The sequence below is a fragment of the Phocoena sinus genome, chromosome 1 (assembly GCF_008692025.1).
Source record: "Phocoena sinus isolate mPhoSin1 chromosome 1, mPhoSin1.pri, whole genome shotgun sequence".
NCBI lineage: Eukaryota > Metazoa > Chordata > Mammalia > Artiodactyla > Phocoenidae > Phocoena > Phocoena sinus.
Window position 1 is genome coordinate 124,931,287 of NC_045763.1, and position 14,884 is coordinate 124,946,170.

Here is a 14,884-nt window from a genome sequence, read left to right on the forward strand (position 1 = left end):
CATCACTTTAAATATATCGTGCCAGTACCTTCTGGCTTGTGGCGTTTCTGCTGAGAAATCAGCTGTAAATCTTATGGGAGTTGTATGTTGTCATTTTTCCCTTGTTGCTTTTAATAATTTTTTTCTTAAATTTTTGTCAGTTTGATTACTGTGTGTCTTGACGTCTTTCTGCTTGGGTTTATCTTGCCTGGGACTCTGCACTTCCTGGACTTGAGTGGATATTTCCTTTCTAATGTTAGGGAAGTTTTCGACTATAAACTCTTGAAATATTTTCTCGGGTCCTTTCTCTCTCTCTTCTCTTTCTGGGACTGCTATGTTGCGAATGTTGGTGTGTTTAATGTTGTCCCAGGGTCTCTTAGTCTGTCTTCATTTCTTTTTATTCCGTTTTCTTTATTCTCTTTTGTGGCAGTAAATTCTACCATTCTGTCTTCCAGGTCACTTATCCGTTCTTCTGCCTCAGTTATTCTACTATTGATTCCTTCTAGTGTAGTTTTCATTTCAGTTATTGTATTGTTCAGCTCTGTTTGTCTGTTCTTTAATTCTTCTAGGTGTTCTTCTTTAATTCTTCTAGGTCTTTGTTAAACATTTCTTGCATCTTCTTGATATTTGACTCCATTATTTTTCTGAGGTCCTGGATCATTTTTACTATCATTATTCTGAATTTTTTTTCTGAAAGGTTGCCTATCTCTACTTCATTTAGTTGTTTTTCTGGGGTTTTATCTTGTTCCTTTATGTGGTACATAGTCCTGTCACTTTTCATTTTGTCTGTCTTACTGTGAATGTGGTTTTCATTCCACAGGCTGCAGAATTGTAGTTCTTCTTGCTCTTTCTCTCTGCCCTCTGGTGGATCAGGATATCGAAGAGGCTCATGCAAGCTTCCTGCTGGGAGGGCCTTGTGGTTGGAAGAGCTTGGTGTATCTCTGGTGGGCAAAGCTCAGTAAAACTTTAATCCACTTTTCTGCTGATGGGTGGGGCTCTGTTCCCTCCCTGTCGGTTGTTTGGCCTGAGGTGTCCCAGCACTTGAGCCTACCCAACTCTTTGGTGGGGCTAATTGTGGATTCCGGGAGGGCTCATGCCAGGGAGTACTTCCCAGAATTTCTGCTGCCAGTGTCCTTGTCCCTGTTGTAAGCGACAGCCACCCCCCTCCTATGCATAGGTCCTCCAACACTAGCAGGTAGGTCTGGTTCAGTCTCCTATGGGGTCACTTCTCTTTCTCCCTGGGTCCTGATGCACACACTATTTTGTCTGTGTCCTCCAAGAGTGGAATCTCTGTTTTACCCAGTTCTGTCGAAGTCCTGCAATCAAATCCCGCTAGCTTTTAAAGTCTGATTCTCTGGGAATTCCTCCTCCCATTGCCAGACCCCCAATTTGGGAAGCCTGATGTGGGGCTCAGAACCTTCGCTCCAGTGGGTGGACTTCTGAGGTATACTTGTTCTTTTGTTTGTGAATCACCCACCCAGCAGTTATGGGATTTGACTTTATTGTGATTGCGCCCCTCCTACCACCTCATTGGGGGTTCTCCTTTTTCTTTGGGTGTTGGGTATCTTTTGATGATTTTCAGTGTCTTTCTGTCGATGATTGCCCAGCAGTCAGTTGTGATTACGGTACTCTCGCAAGAGGGAGTTGTTCCGTACAAACTTCAGGACTTCTATTTCTGTGAAAAATGCTTTTGGAATTTTGATAGGGATTGCTGTAAATCTGTAGATGGCTTTTGAGTAGTATAGTATAATACTAACTTTTTTCATACATGAATGTGTCTTTCTGTTTGTTTTTTCAGTGTTTCTCATCTTTGTCGTATAGATTTCAGTGTATAGATCTTTCACCTCCCTGGTTAACTTTATTCCTGAGTATTTTATTGTTTTTGATACTGTTGTAAATGGGCTTGTTTTCTTTATTTCATTTTCAGATAGTTCATTGTTAGTATACAGAAATGCAACTGGTTTTTGTTTGTTGATGATATATCTTGAAACTATTGAAATCATTTGTTAGTGCTAATAAATTTTTGGTGAAGTCTTCAGGATTTTCTATCAATATATATACGATGAGGTCATCTGCAAACGAAGATAGTTTTATGTCTTCATTTCCAATTTAGATGCCTTTTATTTCTTTTTCCTGTCTAATTATTCTGGCTGGGACTTCCAGTAGTATGTTGAATACAAGTGATGAGAATGGACATCCTTGTCTTGCTCCTGATCTTAGAGGAAAAGCTTTTTTCAACGTTTCACCCTTGAGTATGGTGTTAGCTGTGGACTTGTTATATATGGCCTTTTTTATGTTGAGGTGTAATCCTTCTATTCCTAGTTTGTTGAGAATTTTTATCATGAAAGATGTTGAATTTAGTTAAATGCTTTTTGTGCATCTATTGAGACAATCATTTTTATCTTTCCATTAATGAGGTGTATTAAAATTATTGATTTCTTTATATTGAACCGTGCTTACATTTCAGTGGTAAATCCCAGTTGATTATGGTGTATGGGTCAATGATACTTTAAAAAAATTTTTTTTTAAAATTTTTTGTCTGCGCTGCGTGGCATGTGGGATCTTAGTTCCCTAACTAGGGATCAAAGCTGCACCTCCTGCATTGGAAGGGCAGAGTCTTAACCTCTAGACCACCAGGGAAGTCCTGGTGTATGATACTTTTAATGTGATTTTGAATTTGATTTGCTAGTATTTTCTTGATAATTTTTGCCTCTATATTCATCAGCAATGTTGGCTTGTAGTTTTCTTTTCCTGTAGTAGCCTTATCTGGCCTTGGTGTGAGGGTAATGCTTACCTCAGAAAATGAGTTTAATTCTTCTTGAAACATTTGGTAAACATTTAAAGCCTGAGAAGCTATCTGGTCCTAGGCTTTTTTGTTGTTGTTACTGTTGGGAGGTTTTTTATTTAATCTCTTTACTCATTATTGTTCTGTTCAGATTTTCTTTTTTCATGATTCAGTCTTAGTCAATTATATGTTCCTAGGAATTTATTCCAGGTTGTCTAATTTGTTGGTGTATAATTGTTCATAGTAGTCTTTTATGACTCTTTATGTTTCTATGGTATCAGTTGTAATGTCTTCTCTTTTATTTATAATTTTATACTCTTGTTAAGTCCTTCGAAATGTTTGTCAATTTTGTTAATCTTTTCAAAAAACCAGCTTTTAGTTTTTTTAATCTTTTCTGTTATTTTCCTGTTCTCTATTTTATTCATTTCTGCTCTGATCTTTATCATCTTCTTTCTGCCAACTTTGGGCTTTGTTTTTCCTTTCTAGTTCCTCAATGTGTAAATTTAGATGGTTTATTTGAGATCTTTCTTTTTTTCTTAATGTAGGCATTGATTGCTATAAACTTCCCACTGAGAACTGCTTTTGCTGCATTCCGTGTGTCTTGTTTCCATTTTCACTTGTCTGAAGATATTTTTTGATTTTTTTCTTTGATGCTCTGGTTGTCCAGGAGTGTGTTATTTAATTTCCACATGTTTGTGAAATTTTCAGTTTTCCTCCTGTCAATTTCTATTTTCATACCACTGTGGGCAGGAAAGATACTTGGTAGGATTTCATTCTTTTAATGTTTGCTAATACTTGTTTTGTGGTCTAACATGATTTATCCTGGAGAATGTTCTGTGTTCACTTGAGAAGAATGTTCTGTTGTTGGATGGAATGTTCTATATGTATCTGTTAGATTCATTTGATCTAAAGTTTAATACAAGTCTAATGTTTCCTTACTGATTTTTCTGTCGGTATGATTTATCCATTGTTTAAAGTGGGGTGTTGAAGTTTGCTACTATTATACTGTTCTCTTTCTTCCTTCAGACCTGATACAGTCTTTCTTTTTTTTTTTTCAGTCATTCTTTTTAATTTTAGACATTCTAATAGATATTTAGCAATAGCAATATGTGGTTTTAATTCGTTGTGCTATCTATTTTTACATACAGTCATCCCTCCGTATCCACAGGTTCTGCATCTGTGGATACCGAGGGTCGACTGTATTTCTCCATTTTATATAAGGTACTTGAGCATCTACAGACTTTGGCATTCGTCCGGGGGTCCTGGAACCCATTCTACTGGATACCAAGGGAATATGGTATTCATCTGTATCCCTCAAATTTCCTAAGCTTAATAGTTCCAGCCCCCTTTTTTTAAGATTCTGTAGGATATTCTATATAAACAATTTTGGCATCTGAGAATAAAGATAGGTTTACTTCTTTTCCTGTCCGGTTTCCTTTTATTTCTTTTTCTTGTCTTACTGTGCTGTCTAGTACCCTAGACAGTGTTGAACAGAAGTGGTGAGAGCAGACATCCCTGTCTTGTTCTGATCTTAGAGGGAAAGCATCCAGTCTTTCATTATTAAGTATGATGGTTTCTTAACGGATGTGCATTGTCCAGTTGAAAAAGTTGCATTCTACTTTGCTGAGAGCTCTTTTTATGAATCATTGTTGGATTTTTTTCAAATGTCTGTTCTTTTTTCAGATGTTTATTCAGATGTCACTGCATTTATTGCAGTGATCATATGTTTTTTTTTTAGTTTGTTAATATCATGGGTTACATTGATTAATATTTGAGTGTCAAACCATTCTTGCATTTTCCTTGAGTCATGATGTGTTATCTATTTTCATATATTGTTTTATTCAATTTTCTAAAATTCTGTTTTAGAGTTTTTGTGTGTACATTAAGGATATTGGTCCATAGTTTTCTTGTATCAATGAGTTGGTAAGTATACTGTTCTTTTTAGTTTTCTAAAATACTTAGTACAGAATTTTCATCTTTTATTTTTTTAAAATACTTGGCAAAATTCACCAGCAAAGCAGTCTGGGCCTGGAGTTTTCTTTGTTGAAAATTCTAACTGCAGTTTGTTAATAAAAATGGACAGTCTTGAGTAAATTTTGTTTAGTGTGTGTGTTTCAGGGATTTTGTTAACTCCCCACGTTGTTGAATTTATTTGATAAAGTTGTCCACAGTGTTCTTTTATATGTTTAAATATTTGTAGAATGTGTAATGATGTCACTGCTCTCATTCCTGATATTGGTAATGAGTTCCCCCACCCCTTCTTTTTCTTGATTAGTCTGAGTAGAGGTTCATTAACTTTGTCTTTTCAATGCACCAGTTTCTGGCTTTATCAATTTTCTGTGTTTTCCTGTTTTCTTTTTCATTGATTTCTGCTCTTATATTCATTATTTCCAATCTTCTTTTGACTTTTGATTTCATTGGCCTTCTTGTTATACCTTTTTGAGTGGAAGTGGAAGTCATTGTTATGGGACCTTTATCCTTCTAATATAGGTGTTTTTGTGCTGTAAATTTCGTTCTAAGCACTATGTTCGCTACAACCCCAAAATTGAGGTATGTTGTGCTTTTATTGTCATTCAGTTAAAAATACTTTGTAATTTATTTTGTGATTTCTTTTTTGACCATGTGCAATTTTATAGTTTTCAAATATTTCTTTGTGTTAATGATTTCTAATTTAATTCCATTTTGGACAGAAAACATTTTATGGGACTTGAAGTCTTTTAAATATATTGAGATTTGTTTTATGCCCCATAGTAAATATCTTCTATATTGGTAAATATTTCATGTGTACTTAAAAAGAATGTATATTCTGCTGTTTTTGGTTGTTTCAGATGTGATAGTAAATCTGGTCCTAGTTACTCCACCTTGATTGAAAGTGGAAGTCAGTAATTCCTTCTTATTTTTTAAAATTTGGATATAGTTCACATTCCATAAAATTCATCTCTTTTAAGTGTTCAGTGCAGTGCCTTTTAACTATATTCATAAAGTTGTATAGCTGTCACTGCTATCTAATTCCAGTATATTTTCACTATCCCAAAGAGAAAGTCCATACCAATTATCAGTCACTCCCATTCCCCCTCCACCAAGCTATAATCTGCTTTCTGTCTTTGTAGATAAGCTTATTCTGTACTTTTTATGTAAATGAACCATATAATATGTGGCCTTTCAGACTGGTTTTCACTTAGCATACTTTTTAAAGGTTCATCCATGTTGCAGCATGTATCATTATTTCTTTTTATGGCTGAATAATACTTCATTGTATGGATATTTTGTTATGAGCAAATGGGTTAGTCACATTTTGTTTATTCATTATTTGGTGAACATTTGAAATGCTTCCCTTTTTGTCTGTTATGAATAATGCAGCTGTGAACTTGAGTGTAGAAGTTTTTCTGTGACATGTTTTCAGTTCTCTTGGGTATACATTTTGCTGTGGAATTGCTGGCTCTTAGCGTAACTCTGTTTCAGTTTTTGACCGTACTGCCAAACTGCTTTCCAAATAGCTGTATTATGTTGCATTCCTACCAGAAATGTATCAAGGTTCCAGTTTCTTGACATTCTAATTCTTCTTATATTTTGTGTTTTCTTTTTCTTAAATTATTATAGCCATTTTAACGATGTGAAGTGGTAATTCATTGTGGTTTAAGTTTTCGTGAAGACTGAGACCTGTGTTTCCTTCTAAGAGCTTTAAAGTTTTGGCTCTTATATTTATTTTTTTTACATCTTTATTGGAGTATAATTGCTTTACAATTATACTCCAATAAAGTGTTAGTTTCTGCTTTATAACAAAGTGAATCAGTTATACATATACATATGTTCCCATTATCTCTTCCCTCTTGCGTCTCCCTGCCTCCCACCCTCCCTATCCCACCCCTCTAGGTGGTCACAGTGCACCGAGCTGATCTCCCTGTGCTATGTGGCTGCTTCCCACTAGCTATCTATTTTACATTTGGTAGTGTATATATGTCCATGCCACTCGCTCACTTTGTCACAGCTTACCCTTCCCCCTCCCCATATCCTCAAGTCCATTCTCTAGTAGGTCTGTGTCTTTATTCCTGTCTTACCCCTAGGTTCTTCATGACATTTTTTTCCCCTTAAATTCCATATATATGTGTTAGCATATGGTATTTGTCTTTTTCTTTCTGACTTACTTGACTCTGTATGACAGACTCTAGGTCCATCCACCTCATTGCAAATAGCTCAATTTCGTTTCGTTTTATGGCTGAGTAATATTCCATCTTATATATGTGCCACATCTTCTTAATCCATTCATCCGATGATGGACACTTAGGTTGTTTCCATCTCCTGGCTATTGTAAATAGAGCTGCAATGAACATTTTGGTACATGACTCTTTTTGAATTATGGTTTTCTCAGGGTATATGGCCAGTACTGGGATTGCTGGGTCATATGGTAGTTCTATTTGTAGTTTTTTTTTTTTTTTTTTTTTTTTTTGCTGTACGCGGGCCTCTCACTGTTGTGGCGTCTCTCGTTGCGGTGCACAGGCTCCAGACGCGCAGGCTCAGCGGCCATGGCTCACGGGCCCAGCCGCTCCGCGGCATGTGGGATCTTCCCGGACCGGGGCACGAACCCGTGTCCCCTGCATCGGCAGGCGGACTCTCAACCACTGCGCCACCAGGGAAGCCCCTATTTGTAGTTTTTTAAGGAACCTCCGTACTGTTCTCCATAGTGGCTGTACCAATTCACATTCCCACCAGCAGTGCAAGAGTGTTCCCTTTTCTCTACACCCTCTCCAGCATTTATTGTTTCTAGATTTTTTGATGATGGCCATTCTGACTGGTGTGAGGTGATATCTCATTGTAGTTTTGATTTGCATTCCTCTAATGATTAATGATGTTGAGCATTCTTTCATGTGTTTGTTGGCAGTCTGTATATCTTCTTTGGAGAAATGTCTACTTAGGTCTTCTGCCCATTTTTGGATTGGGTTGTTTGTTTTTTTGTTATTGAGCTGCATGAGCTGCTTGTAAATTTTGGAGATTAATCCTTTGTCAGTTGCTTCACTTGCAAATATTTTCTCCCATTCTGAGGGCTGTCTTTTGGTCTTGTTTATGGTTTCCTTTGCTGTGCAAAAGCTTTGAAGTTTCATTAGGTCCCATTTGGCTCTTACATTTAAATCTTTGATCATTTTCAGTTAATTTTTGTATGTGATGTGAAGTAGGGATCCAAATTCCTTTTGCTTGTGTATATCCAGGTGTCCTAGCACCAATTGTTGAAAAGATTATTGTTTCTCCATTGAATGTTCTTGGACCCCTTGTCAAGAATTACCTGACCATAAATGTATGGGTTATTTCTGGACTCAATTCCATTCCATTGATTGATATGTCTATGATCATGACCGTACCACACAGCCTTGGTTACTGTAGCTCTGTAGTAAGTTTTTCTAATTCCTTTTTAGGTGACTTGGTTTTATGTCTCTGGATATAAAATGGACTAATTAAAATAAATTTAAATAAAACTTAAGAAAGACTCATATTTCATTGTGAATTTATAGAACATTGTGCTTGCCAAATGGCACTCAGTATGCATTTTCACTAAGTAAACTGGTAAATACTATTTACCATAGGCATAACGTCATTAGTGATATAAATTTTAAACCATCAGCTAAGTGAAGGTGGCATACTCATTTTACTTTCAGTCTGCTTAAATTTCTTTTTTGCTTTCTTTTTAGGTTAATACGATCTGTTGGAATGAGACTGGAGAATATATTTTATCTGGCTCAGATGACACCAAGTTAGTAATTAGTAATCCTTACAGCAGAAAGGTAAAGTGGTTTTAAAAATCTACAACTTAATGAGAAAAAAAAAATCAAGAAGCTAGAAATCAAGAAATAGTGAATAATCATGGAGTGGGCATTTGTAAAGAATATCCCTATTTTTCTAAAGTTATATAATTTGGAAGTTATCACATGCAAGTTCCTTAGTTTCTTTAAGAAAACATTAGATTTCATTCAGCCTTTTGACTCTAGAAAATTTAAATATGCTTCATTTTATGCATGTGGATAAAATTGCCAAAAGTGACATTATCTGAATAAGCCATTCTTTTGCGGGAAAAATGTGATTTTTTTTCTTTTATGCTCACAGAATCTAATCTTCAGCCAAGCAGTTTAAGAAACTGAATTTTATCAGTTTACAAACAGTGGCTAGGTTCTAATGAAATGCTTCATAACATCCAATTCAGTAAACTGGGATATCATATTAAATTTTAATTTGCATTATGTTCTGATTTTTATTGGCCCTTCTTCTGACTTTATAAGAGTAAGTATACAAATACTTTTATATGAATGAGAATACTGTAGATTGGCAGACTGAAGTCATATTTAATATTAGCAATCATACAGAATAAATTGTTCATGTATTTTGTGTTTTTCTACATTTAAATAGTTAAGATATTTAAATAAATGTTTGTGGTTCTTCAGCCTAAAAAAAGGTTTGTATGGAGGCTATCCTTTTTTTGGGCCTCTCACTGTTGTGGCCTCCCGTTGCGGAGCACAGGCTCCGGACGCGCAGGCTCAGCGGCCATGGCTCACCGGCCTAGCCGCTCCGCAGCATGTGGGATCTTTCCGGACCGGGGCATGAACCCATGTCCCCTGAATCCGCAGGCGGACTCTCAACCACTGCGCCACCGGGAAGCCCTGGAGGCTATCCTTGATTAAAGGACAGGTCATAGTTTTATTTCAGAGATAGCTTTACTTAATTGTCCTGACTTAGCAGAGGGAAACTTGATGTTTCAGAATCCTGCTTGTCTTAGCTCTGCAATTACTCAGAGAACCTTCCTGGAATAATGTATATGTGGAATGCTTTTTGATCATCACTATCAGAATTTTAATGTTTACAGTATTTAAATCACTCATCTAGATACCAATGGAATAATTTTTTTGTTTTGAAAAGATGAAGAGCTTTACTCTGTTTTAAAAAAAATATTTATTTATTTGGCTGCATCAGGTCTTAGTTGCGGCACACGGGATCTTTGGTTGTGGCGTGTGGACTCTTCGTTGTGGTGCATGGGCTTCTCTAATTGCGGTGCGCAGGCTTCTCTCTAGTTGTGTACGGGCTCCAGAGCACGTGGGCTCAGTAGCTGTGGTGCACGGGCTCTCTAGTTGTGGCGCACAGGCTCTAGAGTGCATGGGCTCAGTAGTTGCGGCATGCAGGCTTAGTTGTCCTGCAGCATGTGGGATCTTAGTTCCCCAACCAGGGATCAAACCCATGTTCTCTGCAATGGAAGGCAGATTCTTAACCACTGGACCACCAGGGAAGTCCCAGAGCTTTACTCTTTCCTATAAAAATTGTTGTAAAATACACATTACATAAAATTAAGCATATTAACCATTTTTAAGAGTTCAGTTCACCGACATTAAGTACATTCATATTGTTGTGATACCATCACCATCATCCAGCTGCAAAACTCTTCTCATCTTGCAAAACTGAAACTCTATACCCATTAAGCAATAACCCTTCATTCTTCCCTCCCCCAGCCCCTGACAACCACTGTTCTACTTCCTATCTCTATGAATTTGTCTACTCCAGGTACCTCATATAAGTGTTTTTATACTGTATTTGTCCTTTGTGACTGGCTTATTTTACTTAGAATAAGGTCCTTAAGGTTCATCCATGTGCAGCATGTGTCAGTATTTCCTTTCTTTTTAAGGCTGACAAATATTCCATTGTATGTATGTATCATGTTTTGTTCAGCCTTTCATCTGTCAGTGAACACTTGGGTTATTTCCACCTTTTGGCTATTGTGAATAATGCTGCTATAAGCAGAGCTGTACAAATATCTCTCCAAGTCCCTGCTTTCAGTTATTTTATGAATATCCCCATTGGAATAATTTTTAAAAGATCTTATTTTTCCTTTATTTGCTTATTTAAAAAAAATGATAATCACTTTGATGTATGGTTCCCAGTAGAATATGTATATTTGAAAAGTGATTACTCTTCTTTTTCAGTTTGAGAAATGATTAATCAGATAATACTTTAAAAGATTTTGAGTATAACAAAACTTTATAGTTTTCACATAGTGGTTTTAATAGATCCAAATTTGCTGTCATATAGGAATATTTTTTGTTTTAAAACACTGATGATTCACTACATAGGAAAATAAAGTTTTTTGATCTTGAGTCAGATATTATCTGTTCCTATAGTTTTACTCTCTTTTTAAATCCTGTGAGTTCATGGAAAGATTAATTTATTGCATATAAATGTTTTGATACTTTTTAAAAATAGATTTAATTGTTCCTTATGAATGGCATCGTGTCTTAGTTATATATATCATAAATCTCAAATACATAAAAAAGAGAAGCTTCTTTTTTCAAAAATTACAGGCTAGTTTATTTGGATCAATCCTCCCACTGAAATCAACTCAAAAATGCTTGATTAAAAACTTTAAAAATTATCCTAAAAGTAAATAACTGTCTTGATAGTAAGGAATTATCAGTCCAAAATGGAAGGGAAAAAGGGAATCCAGAGAAGTGAGCAGGATAGCCACTTTTGCCCTGAAGATAGTTGTCAGTCTTAGCATATCTAAACTTTAGTTTTGGTGGCCTTGAAGGTCAAGGTAAATAGAAACAAAGCTCAGGATCCTAGTCAGGTATGGATTCCTATAAGAGACTTCGCACAATATTCTGGGACCCCCAAAGGGCCTCCTCCTCAAGGTATAGATGAAACAGAAGGAAGTTAGCCCTCAGGTAGCCTTGCAGCATCTTCTGTAAAAGAAATCCTGAGTATATGCAAAATTTTTCTTGATTTGGCTTCATTCAGCTACCTTTAGTTCTTAGAGCATAAAATGTTGTTTGTTTCTTCTATGCTTTGCTTCTGCTTTTCTCTCTTTGTGGGATGTTCTGCTGTCCCATGCACCTCCTACTTACTTGGCAAGCTTAATTTCATCCTTCAAGCCTCAGCTCTTATCTGTGATATATCTCTAGTTTACTGAGGCAGATGCAGGCATTCCTTCCTCTGTGTTCTCGTATTTTATGGATAACTCAATTATTATGTTTGTTTGCATGTTGCTCACCATTAGACTATAACTTCTTTGGGACAATGACCATTTCTTTTTCCTTTTTGTTTCCTCAACACTTAGTAAATTTCCTGTCATGTAGTAGGTGCCCAATAAATATTAGTAAAAGAAAGGCAAGAAGTTTCTGTATTCAATGCCTTAGACAAGGGTAGGTATGGGTTGGGGGAGGAGTGATTTTTACTAAGAGATTGAAGAGCTAGCATCTTCTATCTAGATACTCCTGGATCAAGCATAAAGTTTTGAAAGTGTTGTATATAACGTGATGCAGGAGGGAAGAGATACCTGCTTGGCCAGCTAGATTAGTCAGAGTAACCTGATGATCAGCAAAGTGATAGACATTACAGCTAGTTCACTTTCACATTTATTACTAATTGAAGTTAACAATATATTTTGTTCATTTTAGATTAAATTACTCTGCCATCTTCCACCTCTGTAGGCCATTATTCTTAGATGTTTTCTGAAAAAGTATTATAACGCATTAATCCAAGGAAAGCACAAATAAGAAAATAAATCTAGCTTTCAAAAATTGTAACTGTTTGCAGCTGCACATCTATTTTTTTAAATCGACTTTACTGCTATTTATCTCCAGTAGCGTGCATATCTGTATTGGCTGTATTGATTCCATTTCAACAATTAAAAACAAATTCCGACCTTTGGTGAAATTACTAACAGTATATAGATGAGTACTATAGTTCTTCCAACAATTATCTATTAATAAATTAGGGAAAGAAGCAGTACAAAATGAAGTTAACATGATTATGCAGGGGTCAGGTAGTAGGTTTGATAGGCTAGATTAAGGAGTTTACTTTTTAGTGTAATTGAAATAGCTGATCACTAGAGTATTTTAAACATGGAAATGATATGATTTGTCTTTTTAAAAGTTAGCTGTGGTTGCTTTTTGGAGAGTAGAGTTTGAGTAAGATCAGAAGCTAGGAGATAGGAGGCCATTGATGTAATCCAGAGACTGAGATGAAAATCTCTGAGATTGTAGTTGAGAATGGATGATGGTTGAGGCAGAGATAATGGCATTAAAGGTGGTGAGAAGTAATTTGAAATGTATCTTGGACATGGATTTGCTGGTGAATTTTATATAGTGGATGAGGGAAAGAGAAATGAAGGATGCTTCCTTAGTTTTTGACTTGATCAACTGTGTGGGTGGATATTGATGTTATTAAGATGGGGAATACTAGAGAAAAAGGAGTAAGTTTGGAGAGGGACATCTGAAATCAAGAGATTTGTTCAGAGGGAAAGGACTTCAATTTTTTACTAATTACTTTAATGGTTACTCTGATTACTTTAATAAAGAAATTTCTTTCAATTTTTGAGTGATATGTGATATGCCAGTACACATGTTAATGTATTGAATGAGGTTCCTCCTTTTGTTTCTGGAGCTATACATAAACCTATTGAATGGAGATAAATCAAATTGTTAAGAATAATGTCTGCTGAATGTGACTAAAGCAAAGTCAAAGGCCTATGAGACTAAGAAACTACGTACATTGTATGTAGTGACATATATACTTAGATACTTGGTAAACCATGCTGAAATATTTGACAGCATTAAAGGCTATGATTCTATCTTGTTTAAAGGCTTTACATTAATTATTCTCTGTGTTATTTCTTGTACCTTAATTGACTAGGTCTCAGTGTCTTGGAGAGAGGAATGAAAAATTTTAAAACATTTAACAGTTTTTATTCTCCATTGGCTTTGGTTGATGTAGGTGCAAATTCTCTCCCCTTTTTAAAATTTGACCTTAATTAAATGTGCATTAATAAGACTTACAGTACAGTACTGTATGGTACTCAGCAAATCCTCATTTTGTTCATGACCTTAGGTCTTAGATAAAATGAGGTGACTTAAATACTTAAGGTGGTCAAGGTAAGTAGCTGCTAATACTTATACCAGATCTGTGTTCTGATTTGGTGTCATACTTCAGTTATGAATTTGTCAGTGTTATACAGTAAATACTCACTTAAAACCAAACCAAAAATAAAGTTGAAATATCTTTTCCTAAATTTATTTTAAGATTTTAAAACTGATGAAAAAGTTGAAAGAATAGTACAATGAACATCCACAAATAGATTGTTTAAAAAAGTATTTTAGAGTAAGTTGGAAGCATTATGCACTTCATTCATGAATACTTTGACATCTGTCTACTAGGAACAATAACATTATCCTATATAGCTATAATACAGTTACCATGGTCAAGATATGTAATATTGAATATAGAGTTGATCCTCATTACTTACAGATTCCATATTTGCAAATTCACCTACTCATTAAGTTTATTTTTAACCCTAAAATCAATACTTCCAGTGTTTTCCTGGTCATTTATGGCCATGTACATGTACAGAGTGCCAAAAAATTTGAGTTGCCCAGCACATACATCGACACTCACATTCCCAGGTGAGATCAAACAAAGTGACACTCAGACTTCTTGTTTCAAATCAAATACTGTAAGCATACTGTATTGTTTCCTTTTTGTGATATATTTAGTGTCACAGGTTTTGCATTTTTGTGCTTTTTGTTAGTGATTTCAGTGTTTAAGTGGTCCCCAGCTATCGTGCTGAAGTACTATCTGCTATTCATAAGTACAGGAAGCCTGGGATGTGCTTTATGGAGAAAATATGTTAGGTAAGCTTCATTTAGGCGTGAGTTATAGTGCTGTTGGCCATAAGTTCAATGTTAATGAATCAACAATATATATCAAATAAAGTGTCTTTAAACAGAAACACATGAAACAAAGTTACTTATTGATTAGTTGATGAAAATATTGTGACCAGAGCCTCATAGGAACCTAACCCTGTATTTCCGTAGGAGCAGTGATTCAGCACTTGCTTTTTCAGTGTTTGTGGTGACTTTACAGAGCACAACTACCAGTAGTAATGAGAATTGACCATATGCTGTTATCATATTTGTATAATATATACAGTTTTGTACTGTTGACTGAAAAAAATGCACAACCTAAAAGTTGAGAAATATGTTTTATTTGGTGGATATACTGAGGACTTAAGCCAGGGAGACAGCCTCTCAGATAGCTCTGAGGGACTGTTCTGGAGAGGTAAAGGCGGAGCTAGGATATATAAGAGTTTTTGCA

At 35.7% G+C, this 14,884-nt stretch overlaps 1 protein-coding gene across 9 annotated transcripts in view; it reads left to right on the plus strand.

Annotated features, from left to right (window-relative positions):
• The window catches only part of DCAF6 (DDB1 and CUL4 associated factor 6), a 173,813-nt gene that overhangs the window by 38,253 nt on the left and 120,676 nt on the right, over positions 1 to 14,884 (plus strand). For all 9 annotated transcript variants that reach the window (XM_032637199.1, XM_032638781.1, XM_032632494.1 and 6 more), the window contains one exon: positions 8,446 to 8,538. Coding sequence is in view for 5 of the 9 variants with exons in the window: in XM_032632494.1 (XP_032488385.1) it covers positions 8,446 to 8,538 (93 nt within the window). In the remaining 4 variants the exon portion in view is untranslated. The remainder of the gene's footprint in view (positions 1 to 8,445; positions 8,539 to 14,884) is intronic.